The sequence below is a fragment of the Drosophila rhopaloa genome, unplaced genomic scaffold (assembly GCF_018152115.1).
Source record: "Drosophila rhopaloa isolate 14029-0021.01 unplaced genomic scaffold, ASM1815211v1 contig_2, whole genome shotgun sequence".
NCBI lineage: Eukaryota > Metazoa > Arthropoda > Insecta > Diptera > Drosophilidae > Drosophila > Drosophila rhopaloa.
The window spans coordinates 21134540-21160732 of record NW_025335083.1 but is presented as its reverse complement, the minus strand read 5'-3'; the positions used below and the strand labels follow the sequence as shown (position 1 = coordinate 21160732).

Below are 26193 nucleotides of genomic sequence, written 5' to 3'. Positions count from 1 at the left end.
AGGGAGTAAAAGCGGTTTGGATACATATTTGTATTTTTAAAAATATCGTGGAACTTCCTGCGTATGTTTATAAACAATATATTTATATTTAATCAAAGCAAACATAACTTTTGACAGTTGCAATTACAAAATTCGTTGAATAAACTGCACTCATTGCATCCCTGGTCGAAAGCTCTTCGTGGTGAATGTCAAGCGCGGGAAGAAGCAGTAGTTGCCTGCCTGGAAGTTTTCTCGGGTTTTCCGCATAAAAACAGACGTGGGTGTGAAAATCCTTTGAGAAAAAAGGTCTCTAAGCTAGCTTAGTACCTTCAGAACCCCTACGCATTGAAAAAACACAATATAAATCCCCTCTTCGGCCGCTAACATGTCGGAAAGATCGAAAGGTGACGTGTCCGCTCGCATAAACAACAATGCAAACCAACCGACGCGTGTCGTTAAAAATCCGCTTTTAAGCGCCTCCGTTACCGGGCTTAGTTTTGACGACTTTCCCAACAAGCCGCAACTGCTGCCCGCTGCTCCACCCGTGGTCCATGCCACGCCCCCGGCGCCCGCGCCCGTCCTCATCGCTGGCATCTTGAACCGCGGTAAGTGGGTCACGGTTCGCTCGGGAATCCAACGCGGGTGGGGGTCACCTGTTGCTCGGGTACGCCAATGATAAGCTGATAAGGCAGGAGCTTGACCTTCTACCCCTAATGTTTACTATGTTTTAAATTAGCAAATATCAAGAAATGAAATGAGTCAGGTTTTGTCCTCCACCAAGTTTGCTTATCATCAATTAAAATCTTAGGCTGGATACTGGTTTAAATATAAGAAACTAGAATGAAGACTTAGCATTATTTAATCAGGAAATCTATTATGTATTTTAAAAGACTTCTAGTCCGCGTTGTGAACCAAATCACTAAATAAACACATTTTTAACCTTCATTTTGGTTAGTATTACGGGGGATCTAGCTATAGTCGTTTTTTTTCCTCCTCTGATCTCATGTTTGGCACACTTTTAAAATGGGTTAATGTGCCTTAGACTATGTTTTCCCTGATAAGCTGCAGATTAGAAGCAACTGAAATATTCGTTCATTGTAAAGCTTTTAAAATTTAAACAATAAAGCAGAGTTTTATACATTTCTTACAACTGGGTTAGTACTGAACTTAAATGTAACCCGTTGATTAAGGTCTCTCAAAAAATCTCGGGATAGTATTTCCTATTCATAGTTTATGACTCTTCTATCTCTTATCAAAATAAGCTTTCTTTGCCATTGACCGTGCGCGATAATCGCAGAAAATATTTGTTATGGTTTATGGTGGCTGATAGCAAATTTAAAGGTGCGGTCCGTATGTCAAACTGTTTAGTGGTTTTTAAGCCAATCCATTAAAGACGAGACTCCTAAAGTGATTTTTCCATGGCATTTTAATTAGACTCTATCGAGTCATTTTCAACTTGCATTTGGCATTTGGCACAACATAACACAACAACATTCTACTCCATGCTCCTGGTGGAGTGGGATCTATATGTGGGCAGCTCTAGCGTCGTTTTCCTCCGCCGGCAGCACCACACAATGCTCCAGATGAGGGCAGCGATCAGCAGGAGAAGTAAAATAACTCCCAGACAGATGGCTGCGATAGCGGCCTCGCTCAAATACACATCTCTCACATCGATGGTGAGGCTCCTCTGATTGCCTGCCGCATCAAAAGCCACAAGCGATACCTTTGGTTCACAGCAAGAGGCCATGTAGGTGGCCTTCAGGGGTTCTGTGCTCCCAGCGGTATAGTAGTTCCTGTAGAAAAGACCCTCGGGCGGCGTGGCCTGCAAACGCAGCATTCCCGACTGCCAGTCCTGAGCGGTGACATCCAGCGTCCAAAAGCGCTCCCCACAATTCAGGGATTCGGGCGTGAGGTAATCACAGCGGCTGCCAAACTCCCAGGACAATGTAGGGCCAGTAGAGTCCTTAAGAATATGGATTGGGCAATGGGTTAATATATGTATATATCTTGAGTAATCTGTAAAAGTGCAGCTGACAAACCTGAGCATCTATGCTGGTCACCACTTTAAGGTTAACGGCCAGGGTAGATGTTTCGCGACCATAGTTGGTGAAGGTGATCCGGTCTGTTGTGCCCTGAGCCGTGCCAGTTGGCACTAAAACGGTCAGACGCACTGTACCCGTCTCCAGTGCGCGCAAATTCAATCTATAAAAGTTAAAATCACTTAATTATCAGATTGAGTTAGGATTACAGCACACTCACCTGGTGGGATTCAGCTGTACTAGGAATCGCCGCTCGTCGGTGACTTGAATGGTGGAGTAAACCGCCTCAGATTTCATGTTGGTGACCTCAAAAAGCAGCGAGGCTGTCTGACCAGCCGTCACCAGAAGCTGTGATTGTGTCCCTAGCTCAATTTTGGTGCCACAACGCTGGAGAAGCATTGCATTTAAGGTGCTCCTCGGCTGTCCCGTGGTGGCAGCCAATAGGGTTTGGTTTAAACTCGGAGAACTCTGGATTTCCTTCTCCGAAAAAGTTTCAATTTCGTTTTTTGGCGAGTCCACATCCTCCTCCAGCTTCTCGGTGTCCTTTTCCTTGCCGGGAAACTGGATTCTGGCCGACTTGGCCTTTGTTTGTCCGCTTTTGTAGTAGCTATCGATTCGTTTGATTATGTCGCCTGTGGGGAAAGAAATAAATCATAAGAAAATCAGCCTGGCACACGTGTTTTTGTCATTATATGGAAATATAGCGATGATGGCGTCAACGCTGACGTTTCCATCCAAGGTTGAAGCGCGGTTATCAGCCGAGATTTGTATTCATTGGGGCAAACAGAACAGATCCCGGGATCTTATCACTCGAAACAGAGCCCCAAAAGCAATTCATTAGCTAATGGGGACTCAGTTCTGTGCGGGAATCAATAACGCCAGGTTGTTTGTTACTTTGTTTTTAAAACTCACCCAAAAACACATCTGCTTTTCTTTCGGCGCGTACGAAAACATTGTATTTTACATCTAACTCGGCCTGTAGTTTCAATTTGAAGATTGCCGCGCGTCGCAGCTTGTTAAGTGGTACGTAGGCATCCAGTTCTTGGGGATTCGACGTATCCGTGGAATTAGCTCCGACAAATTTGACCAGTTTCTTCAAATTTATCTCTAAAATAAAGTAAACACAAAAATAAACAAAAATCGAACAGCTGTTTGCCATTCACCGCGCAGCACGAACATCTGTTACAGGTGTTTGCCCAGCGTTGCCAGACCTTCGACGTCAGTTTCTCTTTTAATTAAATCATCAAAATTGTGCAATAAACATTCAATTTGTTAAGCAAAACGTGATTTTTAAAACCACAATGTTAATTATTAATTAGCAAAAACAAAATAAACACATTTTGGCCTAGTCAGACGTCAAATGCAACCCCTTGGCAACCCTAGCCTTGCAGCTGCGCCGTAGTTGTTGTGAAAGGAAACACGTCTACAAGAAATCGCGACAAAAACAATTGTTTTTCCTTGTGAAACCAGCGAATTACGAACCATTAAATGCCGCTAAATTGTTGGCCAAGAGGCATTTAAATTACCGGTCTAAATAATCGTTGACGACATAGCCTTAAAGTGTTAAAAAGCCTACGAAAACTGGGCAGTTTTTGAACTTGCCCTTGACAGTGAGGCGGATTGTCTAATTTTGTTGTTAAAAAACGTATGTATTTATGTGATTTCCACATAAAAGTGCAATTTTAAAACCAGTAAAATAGTTGTAAAAGAAACAAAGCTTAAAAGGCTGATAAAATGCCATTAAAATTGTAGTTTTGGTTCCTACATATATTCCTAGCTGTTTGTCAATTTGGAATTTGCATATATTATGGCCAAAAACCTAACAAATAAGTATGTGCGTGTGATTCTGTGGTGTTTTAAATTTAAATATCTCGTTGGAAAGGTCACAATCAAGTTGAAGTTGAGGCAGGCAATAATGAAAAAACAGCCCCAAAGAATTGATTTCTTCAGGGTGTACATATATGTATTGCATGCGTTTGTATTAGTAGCTTCCGGGAGATAACTTTGTTTATAATCGCCGTTTCCAAAAGTTATTAAAAGATTGCAATACTTTCGCAAGTTTTTTTTTAGCTTGTCCGATAAGTCCCTGTTTTGACTGGAAACGTTTTGTTCCATCATTTTTGAGTCATAATTGTTTTTTGTCTGACCCCGTACAATCTTTTCTTTATTGCCTATATACAAAAATGGACTTTGTCCGGTGGTTCGACGTGGCGTATGATTAATATGTGGAATCGCTTGTTATATTTGATCCATTCTCTAAACCAATCTACGTTTTTAGTTAGTCAACAAAAACATTTTGTGCCGGACAGTTGAAAGTGCTCTAAGATTAAATTGGATCACAGAGATATATTTTAAAATACTCACCATTCAGGACGAAACACAAAAGAACTAGAACACAAAGTGCTAAGAAAGTGTTAAGGTGATGTCCGAAAATGCATAATTTTATAGCTTCACACACAAAAGAATCGACTTCACCTTGTGAAATTGTATTACATTTATTAATACGAATTTATTTTGAAAGAATGCCCATTAACACTCATCATATAAAATCGTTATCTTCTGTGTGGTTAAGTGTTAAATCAGTTTACTTTTCATCGTTTTCGATTTATTTGTGTACCCTTAAAAGCTAGACATTGATTACTTTATATCTGTAAAACAATAAACATGTAGATTGAAAATTCCTTTGTACTACAATTAAGTGTTAGGTGTTCTTTTGTTGAGCATTATTATTATACTAGCGTTTTGGTTAAGGAAAGCGTAGGGACTTCGGCTATATACAAAGATCAGCATAGCTGATTTGGGATTAGAGAGCATTGATTCTTTAGGGGTTAGTCAAGGATCTTACGAGCTAAGGACATAAATTACACAGTTGTACAGTTGTTTTTCTTTCTGGGAAGTTATTAAAAGCTTGTGCCATTATCAAGAGGATTAGACTTAGGATCTAGGTAGGCTTGGCACAGACTCGTACACATTTAAGTCGCTAAACACTAAAATACAACCCTGCGTTAGTAAGTGCGGTAGAGCAATGGAGTCGGTGCTTGGAAACTCGATTTTCGAGAAAGACTAACCACCATTCGGCGTCTCCATCGTGGCCCGTCTCATATTCGCATCGATGCGCACATGGAGACTGGACAACGTCGTGTCCACCGGCAGATCCAACTCTTGGACGCCCTGGTACGCATCCGCCACCAGGGTGAGCTGAAAAATACAGACAGGTTAAATGACATGCATATGTATAAAAAGGGCCAATAAATAATATGTTTCCTATGGTAGGATAAATAGTAGTTTAATTAATAAATTTGACCTTAAAGAGCAAGCCAAATACTTAAAAGTCTCCTTCTTTTTTGCGTTCCAAAACCCCCAGCTCAGGAAATTCAATTATGCTTATTTCTGGTTCCGCATTGCAGAATTCGAGTACAAAATACTTGATTTGCCATTTTCGCTGTGTGGGTTAATTTCGGCATTTTTGTCTAGACTTCCTTTCTATCATCAGATTTGCCCTTCACTTTTCTTTCCATAACCTAGTTTTGCAGTCGCCGCACAGCAACAAAAGATGCACCATCATCGACAACAAGTCGCGGGGTCTTGAGCACCACCTGCCGCCGTTGCCGCCTGGCCACTGGAGAGGTAATCCAAGTGGCTCCGTCTCAGTTGGCTGCTTGGGCAACACTCGGCTGGATCTGGTTGCCACTTTCAGTTTCTCAACACTTAGGCCTTCCCCGCCGAATCTGGCTTTGGCCCGCACACTTTAATTACCCCAATTGCGGGTCAGGTTTGCTGGTTATCATCGCGCTCATATCTCACCGTATTGCCAGCTATGTGCTGTCCATGCTCGGTGCTCACGATGTGGATGATCTCTCCACCCGATCGAATGGCCACCTCGCCCAGGATTCCGCCCACTGCGTCCTCCGTTTCGTTCTCACTGCCCGATCGCTCACCGTACCACAGAAGGAATAGCTGAAAAGATTCAGGGGTTTATAGGGGGCATTTTATATTGTTCAAGTTACTTCATTTATAACATTAGGTATTCCTTAAACTAATATGTTGACAAACTCACCCTGATCCTCTTCTTGAGCAGAGTGATGGCCGCATCCTGGACCAGTTCCGTGTGCGGTGGAATCGCTGCAGTCGAGATGAAAACGGCACTATCGTAGGGAACCAGCTCGGCCGCATGGAGCACGCCCACAAACGAGTTGCCGCCCTCATGCTCCTTGGTGCTGTTCAATCCAGCGATAAACTCGCGGGTATTGTTAAAGCTGAAGGCAGAGGGGGCACCTATATAATTCAAAACAGTTAGTTAAAGTTGAAAATATCTAGTTCTCTTACAGAAAGATTCCTTTAAAAGTATTTACAATTCAGCTATGAAATAGTAATCGAAAATAATATTAATAATTCAGTCACTTTACTGGTTTTAATATGTGATTTAAAATGGTCTTAAATATATTCAAATTTAAATCAAATTTATAGACTACTTTAATATTCATAGCTAAGAAACTTTACTGGTTTAGGAGATTAACTGATTTTAAAAATAATTCTAGTTCCATAAACATGTAGAGGCTCCCAAAGATTGTTATGATTATGGATTTGGTTGACGTCTTTGGGTATGTTAAATGAATTATGATTAACGATTCTAGTGACTTACCCGCTCCGTTAAGCGTAACCAAGACAATCTTGATGTCGATGTTCTTGTCTTGCAAAGCATCGATGTAAAGTCGTTTTGCTTGCTCCAAGGATGCGGAAGATGGATCCACGATCACTGCCAAAGGCATTCGAATATAAACATCCTTGATGTAGTTGCGCAGTTGATCCGCTGGCAGTAATTCCGGCTTTGAGCCACCGGTCACTTGGATGTGTTTGGGTTGTTTCCTGGGACTGGGCGTTGTTGTTGATGTGGTTGTCGTTGTTGTTGTCGATGTGGTTGTAGTAGAAGTTGTAGGATTGGCAGCAGGAGGATTGGGTGCCAGGGTGGTGGCCCAGGGAAAGCCACCGAAACGAGCTCTTAGAATTGGCAAAGGTGTGGTGGTTGTGGTGGGACTTGACTTCTTTTCCGCCGGCTCATCGTAGTAATCGTCCTCGGAGGAGTACTTGAACGGATGGGGTTTGTCCTGACTGGGCAGCTGTTGGACTTGAGCCTGGGGAATGGGCTCATGTGGCTCTTCTTGCTCATCCACCGGTTTGGTGGCCTCTTCCTCCACGTAGTCGGATGCATTGTGCTCTTGATCCCGCTGTGGGAATCTCTCCGCCTTGGCCTGGCGCACATATTCGGGGATCATGGTGGTGACCACCCTGGCTGTAGTGCTGGCCACCACCTCATCCTCGGGAGCGTCCTCGTAATAGTAGTCCCGAGGGGGGTTGTCCACCTTTGTCACCCGCTTTTGCGTTGGAGTATCATCCATTAAATCTCCGACTGTGTGTTCCTCGGAGTAGGGAGCCATGGTGTTCAATCTGCTCTCCATGGGCCTCATGGTGCTCATTTCCAGCTCGATGGTGTGGGAACTTTCGGTTTGACCCTCCTCCAAACTATTGCGATGCTGTTGCATTTCCGATTCCACCTCGGCTTCCAATTGAGCCGGGTCGTAGATCTCATCATTGCCCCCCAGGCTGGATCCATCCATTTCGCCGCCGCCGCCGTAATCCTCATCTAGGCAAAAAACTGCGGGACTGAGGTGAAGTGCCACTAGGAGCACACCCAGCCAAAGCTGCGTTCTCAAAATCATTTCGTTCGTTAAATGCCTCTAGCAATCCTCACTTGTCACCATCAAAGTCTGCGAAGAAAAAATAACCGAGAAATATGTCAAAATACAATTTTTGGAAAGCTTTTGAGAGTTCAATGATTGATTGATTGGCTGACTTCTTTCGCTTACTTAATTGACGCAATTATTCATTATTATTTCGAGTTCACTTTTGTTGAACCGTTATTTTTAGTTTTTATATAGTCTGGTGTTTTTTTTCTACTCTCTGCTGTCTTCTTTTCAACACTTTCGCAATGTTGAAAAGTGAAATGTTATGACTGCTCGTTGCTATTATCATTTTGTTTGTTATTAAAATCATTTTAAATAATTATCTCTGACAAATCGAACATTTATAGCAAATTGCCAGAGCAGAAATTAGAGGAAATTTCCACTTAACTCTAAAATTCTGCAGAATTCGTTAGTAGGGTTGAGTTTCAAGTTCGAAAGTTTTCAATATTAGTAAAAGAAAGAGGCAAGTTAGTAAAAAATACTTTCCAATAATGGTAAATAGCGAATAAATACGGTGTAACCGTTCTATTTCCTAGGAAATTATACTTAAATATAAGCTGTAAGAAATGACTAACTATAAATATCATATCAGAGTTAAAACTTTCAGGAAACAAATCAAATAACAACTTGATAATTGTATTAAAACCGACTTTGATCTAATCTGCTGTTTACCTTGTTGGAAAACGAATCTTAACTTGTTTCATAACTATATATCAATTCAATTTCAAGCCTTTGGAAGAAACTAAAACACTTGTCAAATGTATAGTAAAAAGATGGCCTTATTGCATGAAACTTATCCAAATAATTTAGTGGAAACAAACATAAAACACAAGTAAAACCACTACTTGGTGATGAAATGTTTGGCCAAATTCAACTAAGAGCCCAAGTAGCTCGTTGGAAAAAACCGGGTAGGGTATTAAATATATATCTACAAAGATATGGTCAAGGTTTTGTTAAACCTGCTGCAGGTGAGGAAAATAGAAACACAAAAAACGAAGACGACGTTGACAATAAAACAAATTTGCCATAAAAACGACTTCTCGTGGATGTGTAAAGCTCACACATGTGAATTCATTTATGAATAAAAATAAATGTTTAAACTTGATTAAAGCCGAAGGGAACACGCTAACTTTGTGGCTTCAATTTGCTCAATTTATAATATTTAATTAAGCAAATGTAATTAACACATTGGTTAAGTCGGCGTGCAAACGTTTTTATGATATGCCATTTTCCTTTGCATTCATCGTTTGTGTATTTAAACTTTTTGTTGCATTTTTGCAGTCGATTTGTGTTGGAGTTGTTTGAATAACAACATACCCACAAATCAATTTGAGTGATTGATTTCTTGGCTCTCGCCTCGTGATTTGCAGCGCGAAGAGTGCTTTGGGGAGGGGCGTTTGCCCCCTCCGAAACGAGCAGCTGCCATTAATTAACAATATGCAAAGCCGCAAAAAACAAGAAACAAGTAAAACAAAATGAAATATACCGTCAAGTTAAAATCCAAAATGTATCGCATTGATGCGTAAAATGGAAATAAATTAAGTTAAAATATTCTGCGTTCGTTTTTCTCGTTTGGCAGGCAGCCTGAATCAACTTCAAATTGATTTGTACATTTTTGTGAGTTGCAAGGTCACTCGGTTGGCGGTCAGAGGGGAATCATGCAATTTAATGGCTAGAGCTTAGGCCTCTCTTAAGGTCTCCCCGTTTTATAAAGCTTAGCCATGATTTATACGTAAAAGACACGTTCGTCTGTCGTTTCCATCTTAGGTTTTTATCGGTTTAAATGTTAAAAACCATTGCACAATCCCCATTCATAAGTCATCTTCGGGTGAATGCTGTGCAGCGTTTATTTTTGAGATTCTCAGAATCTGCAGGTCACGTAGTTCTTGAGAAGATTGCCTCGAAGCCAGGCAGTCTCCAAAGTTCCTACAGAAATTGAAAGTTTTTCGATGGAAAGAAAGTTTTGACAAAGAACAAGTGTGTAAATTTGATCAAAAAGTGAAAACTTTTTCGGGGGAAATTAATAAAATTAATAATTTCATTATTATCCCCCTTATATGTATATAATTTAATGAATACCATTTTAAAATAAATACTGACTAATTTGGGCAACATAATTGCTTGATTAGAGAGAGATATATTACGATAATATAAGCAATGATATAAAATATATTTACATATGTATTATTTTTAACGTAATATCCATTTAATGGCTCTTGTACTTAATTTTACACCGAAATGCCATTTTAAAGATAGCCGTGATTAAAGTGGGCCTTAATCTCCATTGCAATGAGGCTCCTCATTATTTATAGGCTATTTGATTTGTAATCAAGGAAAAGTGCTTAGATAAAAAACCGAAAAACAAAACCCGCTGTGGCAGTTCATTAATCAGCCACAACAGCCGTCAGCAGCTGATTCGCAGGGGCTCATAAAAAAATACACAGAGCCAACATAAAGGTTCTATAAACAAATTAGAGAGGCGAGCACGTTGTCGGTTTTTATTTATTTACATATTTCTTTTCGCTTTTTTGTTGCTTTTGCAATTACGTGAAGTCGGCGAGATGTGATTAACAGACGCGTAAGCATTTATTTTCGCTATGATTTTTATATCACTCGGACGTTATTCTGCCGTTTTTATGGCCGCAACAAATTAATGAAAAATAATTGCGAAAATTATAAATTCAAATTGCGTTTGCTTGGCAGCCCCTTTATCCCCCTTTCGTTCTGACTAGCCCCTTCGTGTCAGCGGAATCGACTTGAAATGCACTCTAATTGTGGCAGCTTTATTTGACGATCATCAGCGATGAATACTTATGGAAAGGGGACTGGGGAGGGCGGTCCCTTTGGAGAACCCACGCGCATTTATTGTTGATTTTCTTGGCATTGAAAAACCAATTGATTTGTTGATTTTAACGGGCGCTGGAAACCTTTTGAAGGGTTGTACTTGGCTTAGAAACAGCAATTAACAATCATAAAACTAAAAGCATTCAGTTCGAACAACAAAACCTTGTTGTCAGCCAAGTTTAAACTTAGATTGTTGCATAATAATAATTTAAAATAAAATTGATTCACATTTTATTCTTTGCTGAACTTGATTTGTTCCGGCTTGCTTTTGTTGTTTGAAAATTAGATCTGTATTTAACTATAGTTTACTTCTCTTATTTTTGTTACGATGTGTTTACCTTTTTCCTACGTTTTGTTATATGGTTTCAATATTTTTTTTAAACCTGCTATAATTAATTCTTTCACTTGCCTTTTATGGAACACCTTGTCGACGTGGCCTGGGATCAAGTCAGCTCTCCAGCTTTTTTTTTAATACTTCTTATTAAATGTTTTGTAAATTTTTGAAATTCAAAACAAATAACTTAGGCAACAAACTTGTTTTCTCCTTGCTGTGTGCACGTAAAAAATCTCAATGAATTTTAATTACACTTTAAGCGGTGCACTTTATTTATGAGTTTTGCCCACTTCTTTGCATTGTTTATTAACTTTGCAGATTATGCAAATTACGACAACAACAAAACACCACCACACAGAAATTCACTTGCAGCTGAAATTTACGCTCGGCAAATTGCAAGCGACCAAAACAAAAAATGTATAAAATTAAGAGCGTTCGATTTTCGGCTGTGTATTGGATTAACCCGTTTAAATATATATCTCATGCGCGACTTGTAGTTGCTTTTTGCCTGCGATTTTGGCCTGGCCGCTTAGTTTGGCAGCTGCTGTTTTTGCTGGCGATCGCGTCAACGTCTCAAATGAAACTGAAAGCAGAAACACAAGCTGCGGCCAGCGAAGTAGCGCGTTGCTCATTGCTACTCAGCTCTGATCACCTCAACTCAACTCGGCTCAGCTCGGTTCGGCTCTCTTTACTCGGCCGACGTAGCAGGTATATAGCCATGGAGTTATGGCTATTGCCATATGGATACAGGTTGGAATCTAGAAGAGCGTGCCACTGATAAACCAAAGCAACGTGCTGGAGCAGCTGAGCTGATGCCACAATTGGATATGTTCATGACACGATTGTTTGGTGGCAGCGCCATGGAAATATCTTCGGTCAGTTGGCTGTTCCCATAGTATCATCAACCTGTTATGCAACCAGTGCTATATCATTCTCAACACCAAACATGCTGATATCACAGCTGAAATGTCAAGATCTTATCTTGATTAAATGTAATTAATACAGAGATTTTAACTTAACCTATTTATCATCAGCTAAACAGGGCTGTAAATTGTTATTTTTAGCAATATTAAAAATTAAATCATTTCCATCTGCAGCTTTGAATATTAAGAGTAGATTTTATAATTTCAAAAGTGTGCTGCAATTGATTAAATCTTTAACTAAATTTTAACAAATGGAATATCGTAATATATAAATATTCCTCACAGAACTACAATAATTATTTTGTATTTATATGACTAATCACATTGATATTGTTCTTTGAATACCAGGATATGGGAGGCAATGGTTTCAGTCGAAATTCCCATTCCTTCCGTTCGAAAATGGTCAATGAGTAGAAATGGTTCCGATTTAGAATAGTTATCTGAAAAGCTGATTACTCGCTCCAAGTTGTCTGCAGCTTTAATCAACTTTTTGTGGAATTCCGTGTACACATTAATAATCATGTTCGTTCGAAAATTATGTAAGGGTCTGGTAAGCTCTTGCTTTTTGGCGGGAGACCCTGTTAATATTAGCTGACCACCAAATTCATTGAATCCTCGAAAATATTCCATCTTCTGTTGCACAGAACCAAGATAGGCCTGCATGACTCTGTGTTAGCCATACTCAGGATATAGCAATAGTGCAGTAACCATATTCTCTAGAAGTCTTTTCATCAGATTTACTGATTCTTCCCACTGGTCATCTTGAATTGTCCGAGGGAAAAGCATTTCTTAATTCTTTATAATTGACTGCGAGTTTCTCAATGCAATCTACTGCTTTATTAGGAGTTTATGTAGTTTTTTCAATATATAGACTTTGTCTGTTAACTTCAATATGTATAGTAAAATAGAGAGATGTTCTACAACATCGATGTACTTGTGCTATTTTCTATTTTTTGGATTTTAACCAAAAGAAAAGCGAAAAAATCCAAGATGCGGAGGACATTAATTTTATTGAATTGTAAAGGTGGGAATACATTTTACGCTGCTTTTATAGGCTTGGTTTGTTTGTACGCTTAAGATAATCATTATCAACATCTACATACAATGGGTCACTAAACTGAACTCAAGCATTATCTCAAAAAAACCTATGATTTACTGTGTTCTTAAACTTATTTTTTGGGAAAAAAATACGTAAACAAAATTTGTTCAAGTTCAAAATTATTAAATTTTGCGATTTTCGGCTGGCAAAGTTCTTTGCATGTTGACCTTTTTTTGGGGGAATCATTATGGCAAAAAATTACCGCATTGGGCGCATGCAAAGTGAATAAATAATCGTATCGGCAGTCATCAAAATTCATGCAAAAAAGAGCGACTCTGAACTTGTGTAGGAAGTTCGACTACCCGACTGGACGGCACATTAAAATGGAGCGTGGAATGAATTTAATATGACAACTCCGACTGTCAGTCGCTGATAGCATCAATAAAATCATAATAAATACAACCGCGTACGTATATAGTGGGCCAGTGTACATATTTGTTTATTTAAATAGTGTATACGGAAACGTTGAGGTTTCCCTCCTCTCTTTTTCTGTGAGTAATAAAGGGTTAAGCGGGACTATTTGCTTTACCTGTACCTTATAAATTCCAAAGAAATTAGTTTTAGCAAACGTTTATTGTGGTCTTGTCACTCAAGGCAAGAAGTACCTGTGAGTACCGAGAATGTAAAACAGAGCGAAACTATTCTATTATTTTGACTATGAATAATGTGTGGCTCGAACAAGAAATTTTTCTTGTAGAACACTTTTTATTGTTATTCCCGCAAAACCTTTGGATGTTCAACAAATTTGTAAACACAGCTACGCTGTTTAAGCACAATGATTCTTTTAAGCTTGTAAGACAAATTGTTAAGCGTCTTAAGCTTGCTTTGATGTATTTTTCATGCAAAATCGTGCCCATCTTGACCTACGTGCTTATGTCGAAAACTTCCTAATACTGTGGAACTAGGCAGAAACCATTGAACCACTCTATATTTGGTATTGAATTGCCGCACTACGTTGAGTTATTAAGTACTACATTTGTGGTTTCACTGCGAAGACATGGGCATTTGGTCAAAGTTCTCATTTGGTAAGAGATTTTAAAAGTGCATATTAAAAAACCTTGTAAAACCCCCAAAAATAGTTTACATAAGTTGATGTGTTTGTGCAAACTTAATCTTCTTGGAAGAAGTTAAAGTATAAGCTTGATTTTCCTACTCTAGTTTATTATTTAACTTTATTAAATAATTTATATCGTTGCTTTTTAATTTTGGAAAAAGCCGCAAGGGTATATACGAGTAAAAGTCGAACGAGGCATCCAAGGAGTTCCCCATATTTTGAAAACAAATTTATTGCATCGAGAATTTATGCAGCTCACGCAATTTTCACTCTGCGAATTTTTTGCTTGTGTCGTGCTTTCGTTAATAATTATGCAATCAATTTTGTTTCTCGCCTCCTTCTGCAGTCGCTCCTGCTTTCGGGTATTGCTTCAATTAACAACTTTCCGGCATCGAAAGAAAAACCCTTTCAATAAAACAAATTAAATATTTGGCAATCGTTTTGTGTCGATTTTGTTGATTATCGTTCCATTTGCCGCTTGTACGGCCTGTGATTTTGTTTGTGCTGTTGTTCACATATGGATGCCGAGGCTGGTTTAATTTTATGATGAATATATAAACACGTACGCATGTCCCAAGAGTGTTAATCAAAAATTACCAACTTGTTTTCGCAGTGGCAGTCAAACGAGCCTCTCGAAGAACGAACTGGTGCAAGGCGGTGTCAGCTTTTGTTATTTTCGGACTGATACCGGTGCTGATGTCACTGAGTCCTTTGCTTCACTGTTTTAATCCTTTTGGTATTATTTCACTTGCACTGGGTTCACTGGAGCACCTGTGGATCACTGCACGACTGTCGATCGACTAAAACAAACTCCACTAATTACTGACCTTTTTGTACTTGTCGCAGTCGCATGTGCTGTGTGCTTTTGTGGCTCATAAATTGTTTAAATATTGAACAATTGGTTGCAAATGGAGGTAGATAAAGTTGAAAAGGAACGCCACACCTCGTGCCACTCAATCGATAAGATAGAGTCATAGAAGTCCACAATCGGAATTACCCGGAGGAAGCGAGATTGTGGCAGATGCGTCACGGGTCAGTGGGTGTGGCAGTGGGTGGCTGACACAATTAGCATACTCCGAGGTGCCTCATATGCCCGGGGCAAAAACCCGAAAAATACCTTCGAAAATATGCGAGACCCGTCACCTTTTTTCCCTGAATTTGTGGCTACCTGAGTTTGTTGCCTAAGTCTTTTGTTAGTCGCTCCTGATATGATGCACCTACTCCAAAGGGTAATGTGATTTTGGTAAAGGATTGAGGGAAAACTTAAAGAGAGTCTTTCGAAAATGTTATCAACTCGGTATCATGAATAATAAATATTAAAATATACAAATTATTTATATTGCTTATATACAAAGCCTTATGTGTATATAGTATTAATCTGCCAGACGATGCGAGTCCCGTCACCTTGTTCACCAGAAATTGCAACTACCTAAGTTTGTTGCTCAAATCTTTTATTACTGGGTCCCGGAATGATGCGATTCCGCCAAACGGTAAAATTATGTTTATTATAATAAAATGCAGGTAGGTTACACATACTTTTGGAGACCTTGCAAAAGTCTACATTCAGGGGTTCCTATAAAAACGGTAGAATAGTACTCAAGGTATTCAGTTTGTTTAAATGCATTGCAAAATGCGTTCCTGTTTCATATTTATTTCGCTAACTCTGCTGGTAAGAATTTTGTCTTGAGACATAGCATCATTGAGTTGATTTAATATGTAATCCTAGAGTCTAACCAGTGGCTTTCCCTCGGAATTGGGAAATAATTGCGAACTCTTGGAACATGTTGCTACGGACGATACGTGGAAAAATATATTTAATAACGTCAAGAAATCTCTGGAAGATGCCATAAAACGTGGATCGTATTCTGAAAAATGCGCCTCCCATGTGGAATTTCTGCAAAGTTGTTTAGATCGCGCCACGAGCATTTCTTCTCCAAAAGAACAAATGCAGTATGTACTTGAATTTATTGACTACCAAAAATGCATACCAAAAGGGAACCAACTCGTACGCACACCTTTTTAGGAAAAAATGTCATCCATTTATTTAGGAGAACTGTAGATAAACTTACACAGTTAAGCAGAAAACTTATAAATGTTTCCGAAAAAATAGATGATAGATTGGGCAAAACAATCTTTAAAAGTAAGCAATTTCTTTTTGGACATAAAACATAAATGTTTTATATACTAACTCTTTGTGTCAATTAATGTATGTGAAAAAACCATAGTAATTGATAAATGAAAATATAATAATAATATAATAATGTTTTCAAAAGTACCATATATTGTATTTTATCAAATCTGAAGTTATCTTCTTTATTAATTAATCTTGTTAACACATAACAGTAAGTTTAGTTATTATTGGTCTGCAAACAAAACTCTGGCTTCAAGAGGAATACCTTTGGGATAGAGTATCGGCAGTCGAGCCCAGTTTATTTTTACTATTTAGCCGCCGGGAGCAGCAGACTGGCCGTCGTCTCGAGCAGCTTCTTCAACATCTCCGGCGCGTCGCTCAATTTCCAAAAAGCACGCATTTTATTGAGATTTATTTTGATTTAATTTCGGTCTCTTTTTTTTTGTTTTTATATTTATTTCTTGGCCTGGGGGTTCAATGCCAAACATTTTTGCCGTCTTCTGTTTTCTTTTTTCTTTTTTTGTATTGTTTGAGATTTTTGGACCGCGTTTTTGGCATGCGACCTGCACGAGCCTTTGGCCAGCGTTTAAATCCCCAAATTGATGGCAATCTTTCTTGGGGCAGCTTTACGAGTATAGTGGCATTGTTTGTTGTTGCCTTGTCGAATACATATTATGCTTGGGTATCCTGCAAATGATTTCATCGTGCTTGACGTGCTCATGTGGGCCTTAATTGTTTTATTTGAGTGCCATTATGTGCAGGCACTTGGGACAGAAAGACGGACCCCAGAGTTGGAGTTGAAGATCTTTCAGATGCTTCTTCTTTTGAGCGCTGAAGTGCCCGAAATCTGGTTATGATGTCATGCCCAAAAGTAAAACAAAAAATTCTTCGACTTTTTTATGTGTGTTTTTTTTTTGTGGGGGGCAATTTGAATGAATTATGCTGTTCTACTTTTTTCCACCTTTGCGGTTAGACGAGCGACCGTCTATATTTATTTTAACACATTTGTCGTAATGCGTCATTGTCACTGCGGGCATTTGTAAATATTAAAACAAAAAACCTCCTCAAGCTCATGCTGAAAACTGGAAATTTTTCGTCGTTATTTAATATTTTCCAAGCCCCACCTCAAGCAGTTGCTACAGCTAATCTTTGCCTAGCCGTTACAAATGACGACCCTAAAAGTGACAACAATAATTCACTTGACGCGTTCATAACTAGCAAAGTCGACAATGTCAAGTGCTTTAAAGTGGCAAAAAAATACACCAACAAAATAGTTAGTGTGTATATATATTTTTACTAAGCATTTTGTTAAAGAAATGGAAAAATACAAATTTTTAGTTCAATTTTAATCAATACTGTAACTTATAAAGAATATTAAGTTTTTTAAACATTTGAACCCTAAAGTATAAACGTTTGTTTTAAAACGTTGCATCATAAAATTTTTCACTTTTTTATCGGAATTCCTGCAATGACTTTATGTTTGTATTATCCCTCAAGGGTAAGCCAATATTTGAGTTTTTCGAGTTGTGTTAAAGATTAGGCTAAAAGCAAAAGTGGTAAACATAATGACTCAATTTACATTTAAAACATGAAAGAACGCTGAAGTAAATGTACACCTAAGAAAATGTACTCTCCCAGTAAATTGCATTTCAGTCAAAATCTAGTTACAATAACTGGATTGATTAGATAATGAAACTGTAATTTATTATAAATAATATTAATTTTTAATTATTTCCATCGAATCCATACATTACATTTAGAAATCTCTATTATTTCCATTCTATCGTTAAAATATTAGCATTTTAATGGGATGCTATATAATGTCTTAATAACTAACATGTATGCAAGTGATTAATAGACTTGATCGTACACAACGAAATGGAAATTACTCCGGCGAAAAGAACACTGAAATGTAAATGAGTAATGTAAGAGACTATTCCGGACGCATCTTAATGGTTCTCAGACCAGCTCTATCGGTTTGAAATCTAACTCGCTTAATTTTTAGATCGCATATTAAATCCCAGAATTTACCATATTCATAATTCTAAATCATTGGCTGTGGCGCGGAATCTGGTTATGCAGCTGCGGCAAAAATTCCAAACTCGCTCTTAAGTATGTGAACAATGCAGTTCTTAAAATAGTCTCAAGTTGAGGTGTGAAAACCTTTCGGCCAGCAATACTCGCTTCGGATCCAATCACGTTTCAAGATCGAGGTGAATTCTTTGACGTATTTGCTGGCCAAATGACACGTTTGCCATGTTTTGCGGCCAATTGCTTTCATTTCACATTCATCGCAGTGCTTCTTCTACAAATGCCATGGCATTTGGTGCCGCTAATGTCAAGATTTGGCTTTTTATGACACCCCCAATGCATTAGAAAAAACCCGGTTTGGATTTAGAGTGTGGACTAAGCCCGCTTTAAAACAATAACTGACCTGTTTGTTTGCCTGCTTCCCAAAGGTTGTTGCTGTTTATTATGGGTTATTCAAATGGTTGAAGCATTAAAACAATATCAAATTGGAGGCGGAAACGATTTGCAATGAGTATATTAAATAAAAAAGTATAAAAAGGGTATAAATGGCTAATTATAATGATGCTAGGCATCGGGTGCGTCTTTTTCCATACCTCTTAATCTATATATCCAGATCCGAATCAACTTCTGATTCCAAGTACGAGCACGTAAACCAGTTTAAAGCGGTTCCGTTTTTAATTGTGTTTGTCCGCTGGTCGATTTCAATTTGCATTCATTACAGGCCATAACTTTTGTGTTTTGATTTATATTTGTTGTTTTTGTGCACAGAACGAGAGTTGGGAGCTGGCCCCACCCACCCAACCACTTCCGAGTTAGCTTCTAAAGATAATTGAATATTAAAATTTATCAGGGTATAAAATCTCCTGATCGGTTTTTATTTATAATATTTTATTTTTTAATTTGTTTCTCTTGTATTCCAGAACCGAAAACATTGGTTACCGTGGGCCAGCCATCGAGCATCGACGACAGCGAAGCGCTCGACGAGATTAACTTGAACACTAGCAGCGACGATTCAATCAGCGCGGGAGGATCGAGTCCATATCGAGGAGCAGGCGATCAAAACGCCAATCCTCTGTTGGAGCCACCTCAGGAGGCTGGCAACGATTCGCTGCTAAGCCAGGCCGCCTCCTCCTTCACCGCTTTGCCCGCTGTGGCCTCCAATGTGTTTTCCACCTTCTCGAAGCGAATCTACGCCGGCAGCAGGGAATCCTCGGAGGAGCCCAAATTTGAAATCCAGCCCACTTACATTCAGCAGGCTTCCTACGCTCCGCCAGTAGCTCCGGTACCCGCTCCCTTTTACGCTGCTCCTCCAGCGGCTGCGAATGAAGTGGTTGCCCCCGAGCCGCCCAAGTTTTACGCACCCACTGAGGTTCCTGCACCGAACATAGGAGTTCCTGGACCACCGCAAGCAGCGGCAAATCCCAACACTTATCGGTTCACCGCCAGAAAGAAGCTTTACGCTCCCATTCCCGGACTCTCCGAGCGATCCGGACAGGCTGGACCGTTTTCACAGGCTCCTCAAGCGGCTCCATCGTTCCAAACACCACCATATCCGCCTCAGCCGATTACCACAGCAAACCCAGCACCCTTTGACATATCAACTCAGCCTGCGCCAATTCCCGCAGAGGAACGCAAATCCGGCGGAGGACTTTTCTCACTGACCAGTCTCGTGCCTACGGGAGTGTTGCAGAACATCTCAGGACTCGTGCAATCTGCCACAGGCCGAATCAGTGAGCCAGTGCCTCTATCGAATCCTCCACAGACAGGAGGCTACTTTGACATTTCGACAGGACCACCAGCTACACCGACGAACTTGTTTGGGGGTCCAACTCCAGCTCCACTGTCAGGAGTTAACTATTTCGTACCGGGTGCCGCTGCATCTTTGCCCGATCCCACTCCTGTGGGAAATTTCTTTGCACCACCTGGCCCACTGCCTGGAGTCCCATCATCCGGAGTAGCTCCAGTCGCTGAGGGAATATTCACACCGGCTGGTGTTCCCCCAGCTGTAGGAGGATTTTTCACTCCTGCCCCGGCATCGGTCGCAGGAGCCATTCCACCTGTAGCCACACAAGCTGTTCCAACAATACCTTTACCTACATCAGCACCACAAAATCTTTTGTCAACATCTGCAGCAGGACCGTTCTTAAATCCTGGACCAGTTCCTCCAGTTACATCATTTGCAGCTGTTCCAACAATACCTTTGGCCACATCAGCAGAAGGAACAGCAACTTTCCCTCCCACATCGGCAGTAGGAGGGTTCTTTACTCCTGCCCCAACCTCTTTAAATCCGAATCCTTTGCCAGGAGCACCGCCCGTAGCAGCTGCACCACCACCAGCCGCTGGACAAGCATCTTATCGCCTCCAAAAGGGCACTCGTCTCTACAAGAGTCCATTGACGGCACAGGAAACTGCAGCATCTACTGGCTTTGCTGCTCCTTTGCCTCCCACATCTGTGCCTCCGGCCATTTTCAACCCGTTTGGAGCACCTGTTCCAGGACCTTTCAGTTCAGTGGGTCAAAGCACCCAAGAAGTGCCACTCCTTGTACCGCCGGTTTTCCAAGAAAAAATAACTGAACTCTCGGCTCCTCCACCAGCTGTCATTGCAAGTGCTCTTCCGCCAGCAGCATCTATTGCCCCTCCGCCAGTAGCCTCTGTTGCAGCTCCGCCAGGATCATTGATAGCAAGTGTTGCTAATCCACCTCCATCGGCTGAAATCGCAAGTGTACCCCTCTTTGCTGCACCTCCAACATCCTCCTCGGGTATACCGTTTTTCAATCCACAAGCGACAGACAAAGAAGTACCAAACGAAGCTTCAGCTGGACCTCCGACTGCTTTGGAAGCACTGGTTCAAGGACCTCCATTAAACCAAGGAATTCCCTTATTTGCGCCCTTATCCACGGCCAGCCCCTTCTTTGTTCCCCCATCGTCGGAAGAAACTAAAGAGGAGACTCAAACTACTGTAACCGAAAAGGAACCACCTAGCGTTTCCTCAGCAAGTGACAAACTGGTTCAAGAACCATCGATCCAAGGATTACCATTCTTTGCACCACCGCCTCCAGCGACAACAGGAATAAATCTGTTTACGCCGCAAATCAATCAGGAGAATAAACCATTAAAAGAGGAATTCAAGCAGTCAGAGATTCAAGAGGCGGGTTTAACTGCACCACAACCAGAAACAACTCAAGGTGTTAATTTGTCAACTGCACCACCACCGATATCTTCAACTCCCAGTTCCTTCTTTGCTACCCAGGAAGTTCCGTTATTTTGTCCTGCTGTTATCGAACCTGTTTTTGAAGATACTCCAGCAAGCAGTTCGGCATCGAGTGTTCCACTCTTTGCGCCCACAAGTGAACCAGATCAAGAAGCTGATTTCTGTCCCGTTCCATCCGCGCCAGTGGAAGCAGAGATCCCATTATTCGTGCCAGTGCCAGCTTTATCGGGACAAAGTCAGGGCGTACAATTGTACCCACCACCACCAACTGGATCCACCGATCCCAGCGGGCTCTTTGCTCCACCGCCAGCAGTTTCAAGTGATCCATCGCGCATTCCTGAGCCTGTAACATCAGCTGTTTCGTCGTTTTTCGCCCCTACACAAGTGGATTCTACTAATTCATTATTTGCTCCGCCTCCGGCTGCAAATTCTGCAATTTTCACACCTGCTCAGCCGACGAGTACTTCGTTGTTTGCTCCCATACCAACAATCCAATCTACACCAGATCTGGTTCCAGCGACATCGGCTGAGATAGTGGATGCTCCACCTGCCTTTCTTGGAACACCAGAGGCCAACACAACAAATCTGTTCCAGAGCAACTCCGTGACCCAAACAGTTTTTAGTCCATTTGCACAAACTAAAGCTACACCTTTGATTCAGGAAACTGCACAGGAATTGGTTCCACCTCCAATCGGATTCTTTTCACAGCCGACAGAGCCCGAAACCCTTAACCACCCACCACTTGCTCCCTCGCCCTTGCAAAGCTTCTTTAACCCGGCACCAGGAGCAGCTCCTTCCGCGGACTTTAACTTCTTTGGAAATCCAGCACCTAGCAGCGTGTTTCCTGATTTGCCAGTCCAGCAGGGAATCGCCCCGCCACCGTTGGCACAAGAGCCACCTCCGCAGGCTGGTGACTTAAATATTGCCCCAGCTCCTCTTGGATTCGACTTGCTGAGCCAATCCCAGCAAGCGCAAGACCAAACACCAAGTTCGATTGAAAATTCGTACCCAAATTCAAGTGTCAGCTCTTTCACCGGCTATTTTGGTGGCCCCGGTGTCCCTCCGCCGGCATCAGCCGCACCTGAGCCAGCTGCAGCACCAGAACCTGTTGCTCCAATTATAAATTGCGATCCGGTCAACTTCTTCGATCAGGTGCCCCAGACACAGTCGCAAATCCAACAAGCCAACGAGGATCAGCGGATCCAGAACTTCTTCAACAATCCGCCATTGCAAGATCAACCTGCTGCACCAGGTGAACTTAAATACGACATCGTGCACAGTGGAGTGGCTGTGAAGCAGCTGCAGGAGCGTTCGCAGACACCCATCTCCAATCTTGTTGAGCCACCCTCGTCGGCCTGCTCCGAGTTCTCTACCGTAGCGCCAGCTCCCACGCAAACCGATCGCCAATCAGGCGAGGATCTATTCCAGCAGCACCTGGGTGAGTTGCCTGAGGAGATCCTCAGAGAGCTCAGGATGGCCACTGCCAGCAGCGATAAGGGCCAGGTGGCGACACCTCCCGTGGCTATAGTAAGTTAAACAAATACTGGAAAATACAAAAGCAGGTTATTTAATCCCCATTCTTTGTAGTCTTATTCACCAGTGGTGGTTCATTGGTTCTACAAACGCAGCGTGGACACGAAATTCTTATGGACACCATTCAGCCACTATGATTCAGCCTTGTTGGAAACGGGGCTAAACCTTGGTAAGTCTACAATAAATCTCTTTAAAGAGGAAATCATCTAAAAAGTAACTCTCATTTTCAGACGATTCCACATTGATAATTCCCGTCGAGGGTGGTCGCTACGATGTGAACATCAAGGAGCGGACCAAGACACCCGTTTACTGGGAGGGAAAGGCAATCGAGGTACGACGCTGCTCTTGGTTCTACAAGGGAGTTGACTCCAAGTATGTACCCTACACCGAAGATACGGCCGCTCTGCTGGAATCGGAGTACAAGCGATCTACAGAGACTGGCGAGTGGCATCAGAAGATCATGCTGGCCAACGGCGAGCAGGTGGTCTTCCACGGACCCACCGTCATCGTGCACTTCCTGCCGCAACAGAATGCGGACACTTGGGGAGCTAGCACGCAGAGCTCCATGCGCCCGCGTGTGGTTAAGAGGGATCTGGATGATTTCACCATTGAACAGGGGGAATCACAGCGAGTGGATCACCTGCTTTTTATGGTTCATGGCATTGGATCAGCCTGTGATTTGAAAATGCGTTCGGTGGAGGAAGTTGGTAGGTTTCTTAAAGGTATGTCGTGGAATATTTACTATCTTAAATTCTTTTGCAGTGGACGACTTCCGGGTTATTGCCCAACAATTGGTTCAGTCGCACTATAAAAACTCCACGGATATGGGCCTAGTTGGCCGCGTGGAAGTCTTGCCCATCTCCTGGCATGGTCACCTGCACTCCGAGGAGCTAGGCATCGACGAAAAGCTTAAGTCCATCACTTTGGAGTCAATTCCACGTCTGCGAAACTTTACCAACGACACGCTGCTCGACGTGCTCTTCTACACCAGCCCGAAGTACTGCCAGAAGATCATGAACACAGTGGCCGATGCACTAAACGACGTCTACCTAAAGTACCGAATGCGCCATCCAGAATTTAATGGAGGCGTCTCGTTGGCAGGACACAGTCTTGGCTCGCTAATCCTGTTCGATCTACTGTGCCATCAGGAGCCGCTCAAGGAAAGCGAAGAGGAAAATAAAGTGGGTTTATCATTAGCAACCAATAATATATATTTATTATAAGCGAGTAATTTATCCTTTAAGGAGAATCCCGATCAACTGCCGCAGAAGCAAGCCTACCAGAAGGTTCAGCTCCCGACCAGTGACCTTCTGCCCAAACAAGTCAGCTACGCGATGGGACCGGAGGGCACTGGCCAACCCGTGATCACATATACGCAGCTCATATTCCACCCGAAAAAGTTCTTCGCTTTGGGTTCGCCCATTGGGATGTTTGTAACGATTCGGGGGATCGATAAGCTTGGCCTTGATTTCCACCTACCCACTTGTCCGGGCTTCTACAACATATTCCATCCGTTCGATCCGGTAGCCTATCGGATCGAGGCGCTCGTCAATCCAGACATGAATGGCATTCGCCCGGTGTTGATTCCCCATCACAAGGGACGCAAGCGGATGCATCTGGAGCTCAAGGAGACAATGACCCGGGTGGGTGCGGACATCAAGCAGCGGTTCATGGACACATTCAAGACCACGCTGGACAGTGTAAACTTCCTGGCCACGGTGACGAAAGTGAAGAAGGAAGCCGAAGAGTCGCTGGAGAAGGAGACAAGTCAGGTGAGTTCATACATTTTAATCTCCGCGAGCCAGTTCCAATATGTAACTGTATTCTAGACCTCTTCACATGCTTTGCAAAAGCAAATCGAGGATCAGGAGGAGAGCTCAGTGGCCAGCTCATCCGGCAAACTACGAAATCGGTCAGATTCCAACTCGACCACGGCTTCCGATCCAGAGTTTATAGAACTTGACTTCCCGCTGGGAAAGCTGAACGACTCGAAGCGAGTGGACTACGTGCTCCAGGAAGCACCTTTGGAGTTCATCAACGAGTACATCTTTGCCCTGAGCAGCCATGTGTGCTACTGGTAAGTGATACTCTCGCTCTCTATCTACCATAAGAATTTACTGATTAAATGTTGTTTTTTTTTCTCATAGGGGATCCGAAGATACGATCCTTTTCGTGATGAAGGAGATCTATGCCAGCCTGGGCATCAGCACCGACAGCCAGGTACCGCAGTCCTCAATGACCATCGAGCGCCCGGTCTCTCACGAGAGCAGTGTCAGCAATTCGCTGTTGCCGATGTGAGTCCACCAAACCACACGAGCGCTCTGTTGGATCCTCCGATCCCACGAATCACCCACACCATAACTATATATATATTTAGTACCAATTTATTTAGATATGTTATTTGTTAGCCGAATCATACAAAGAATTTTCCATATGTGCAACTCTAACATGGTTAATGGTATTATCAAAGTAAGAAGTCTTTATCGCTTGAGTGACTAATCCGTAGCAAGTTCTCGAGCTTAACAAATTGTCATTTATATTCACCGGATGAGCACCGAAGAGTGCTGTTTGTTATTTTTGTAATATCGCCTGTGTAATTGACTTTGTAACATTTATGCTTAACAAAGTGTATGTCTAAAGTTTTTAAAATAAATAACATAACCGTTGTTTTCAAATTTTGCGGGTCTATTTATCGAGGTTGCTGTTTCTTCTGTTTATCGAATGCAAAGCCGATTACTTCCTGCCTCGTAAACGGTATGTACTTTATTGATTAGCTGCTTATTTTATTTGCGGTGCAGGGTTAAGTTTTATCGACTTACAAAATTAAATTACTTAGTTATTATTATATTATAGAGAATTAAAGATATATGACAACGTATTTCCTTCTTACTTCAATACAAAATTGTACAAACAGCGTGGATTTGAGTGTAGTGCACTTAAAACACAACATGAACAAATAATTTAAAAACTTGAAATTAATGGAAATAATCAAAAGAATAACACTATATCTTATAACTAAATATTTTACAAAACACAGAAGACTCAAACGCTACAAGACCGTTCAAATATACTACAGACTCTTCAGGGAACTGTGGAATTTGGAACATAAGGATTGTTTTATTTTTGATTTTCTCGCTATTTAGACAAGTAATACAAAACTTTTAAATGCAAAAACTAAAAAAAAGAAATATATAAGATTTGGGAATGTTGGAGGTCTACGAGTATTTAAAAACTTCATTAGAGAAATCGGGACTTTACAATTTTGATAATTGCT

General features: G+C 41.4%; 4 protein-coding genes across 7 annotated transcripts; 2 read left to right on the top strand and 2 right to left on the bottom strand.

Moving 5' to 3' along the window:
- Positions 1-183: 183 nt before the first annotated feature.
- On the top strand, positions 184-25594 carry LOC108038216 (proline-rich protein 36). Of its 2 annotated transcripts, none has more exons than XM_044460398.1 (8): positions 184-584; positions 19096-22913; positions 22974-23088; positions 23150-23626; positions 23682-24100; positions 24167-24691; positions 24749-24996; positions 25067-25594. In XM_044460398.1, exons 1-8 carry the CDS (start codon positions 365-367, stop codon positions 25215-25217), a joined length of 5973 nt encoding a protein of 1990 aa, XP_044316333.1. In that variant the 5' UTR covers positions 184-364; the 3' UTR covers positions 25218-25594. The 2 variants fall into 2 exon arrangements, with proteins under 2 accessions (XP_044316333.1, XP_044316332.1); XM_044460397.1 differs by having other exon boundaries at positions 24164-24691.
- On the bottom strand, positions 1388-14802 carry LOC108045163. 3 transcript variants are annotated; one of them, XM_044460400.1, is made up of 9 exons: positions 14611-14802; positions 6661-7783; positions 6076-6293; positions 5823-5975; positions 5087-5216; positions 2931-3125; positions 2239-2650; positions 2019-2181; positions 1388-1942 (listed from the first exon to the last, which is right to left on the bottom strand). In XM_044460400.1, exons 2-9 carry the CDS (start codon positions 7733-7735, stop codon positions 1475-1477), a joined length of 2814 nt encoding a protein of 937 aa, XP_044316335.1. In that variant the 5' UTR covers positions 7736-7783; positions 14611-14802; the 3' UTR covers positions 1388-1474. The 3 variants fall into 3 exon arrangements, with proteins under 3 accessions (XP_044316335.1, XP_044316336.1, XP_044316334.1); XM_044460401.1 differs by having other exon boundaries at positions 14615-14802; XM_044460399.1 differs by lacking the exon at positions 14611-14802 and adding an exon at positions 11013-11525.
- LOC108038217 lies at positions 12127-12621 on the bottom strand. The gene is made up of 2 exons (XM_017114967.1): positions 12602-12621; positions 12127-12527 (listed from the first exon to the last, which is right to left on the bottom strand). Exons 1-2 carry the CDS (start codon positions 12619-12621, stop codon positions 12176-12178), a joined length of 372 nt encoding a protein of 123 aa, XP_016970456.1. The 3' UTR covers positions 12127-12175.
- LOC108038221 lies at positions 15639-16185 on the top strand. The gene is given in 3 exon segments (XM_017114970.2): positions 15639-15682; positions 15740-15989; positions 15992-16185. Coding segments are annotated over 3 exon segments (483 nt in total). The 5' UTR covers positions 15639-15643.
- Positions 25595-26193: the final 599 nt, after the last annotated feature.

Excerpts from the sequence above, each read along its gene's own strand:
- LOC108045163 (XM_044460400.1), bottom strand. The coding sequence starts at position 7,735 with ATGATTTTGAGAACGCAGCTTTGGCTGGGTGTGCTCCTAGTGGCACTT. Across the intron at positions 5,976-6,075 it reads TGCTCAAGAAGAGGATCAGG|CTATTCCTTCTGTGGTACGG; the intron begins GTGAGTTTGTCA and ends GAATCTTTTCAG. Across the intron at positions 3,126-5,086 it reads GATGGAGACGCCGAATGGTG|AGATAAATTTGAAGAAACTG; the intron begins GTTAGTCTTTCT and ends ACTTTATTTTAG.
- LOC108038216 (XM_044460397.1), top strand. The coding sequence starts at position 365 with ATGTCGGAAAGATCGAAAGGTGACGTGTCCGCTCGCATAAACAACAAT. Across the intron at positions 24,101-24,163 it reads AAAGCGAAGAGGAAAATAAA|GAGAATCCCGATCAACTGCC; the intron begins GTGGGTTTATCA and ends TTATCCTTTAAG. Across the intron at positions 24,997-25,066 it reads AGCAGCCATGTGTGCTACTG|GGGATCCGAAGATACGATCC; the intron begins GTAAGTGATACT and ends TTTTTCTCATAG.
- LOC108038217 (XM_017114967.1), bottom strand. The coding sequence starts at position 12,621 with ATGACCAGTGGGAAGAATCA. Across the intron at positions 12,528-12,601 it reads ATGACCAGTGGGAAGAATCA|AGTCATGCAGGCCTATCTTG; the intron begins GTAAATCTGATG and ends TGGCTAACACAG.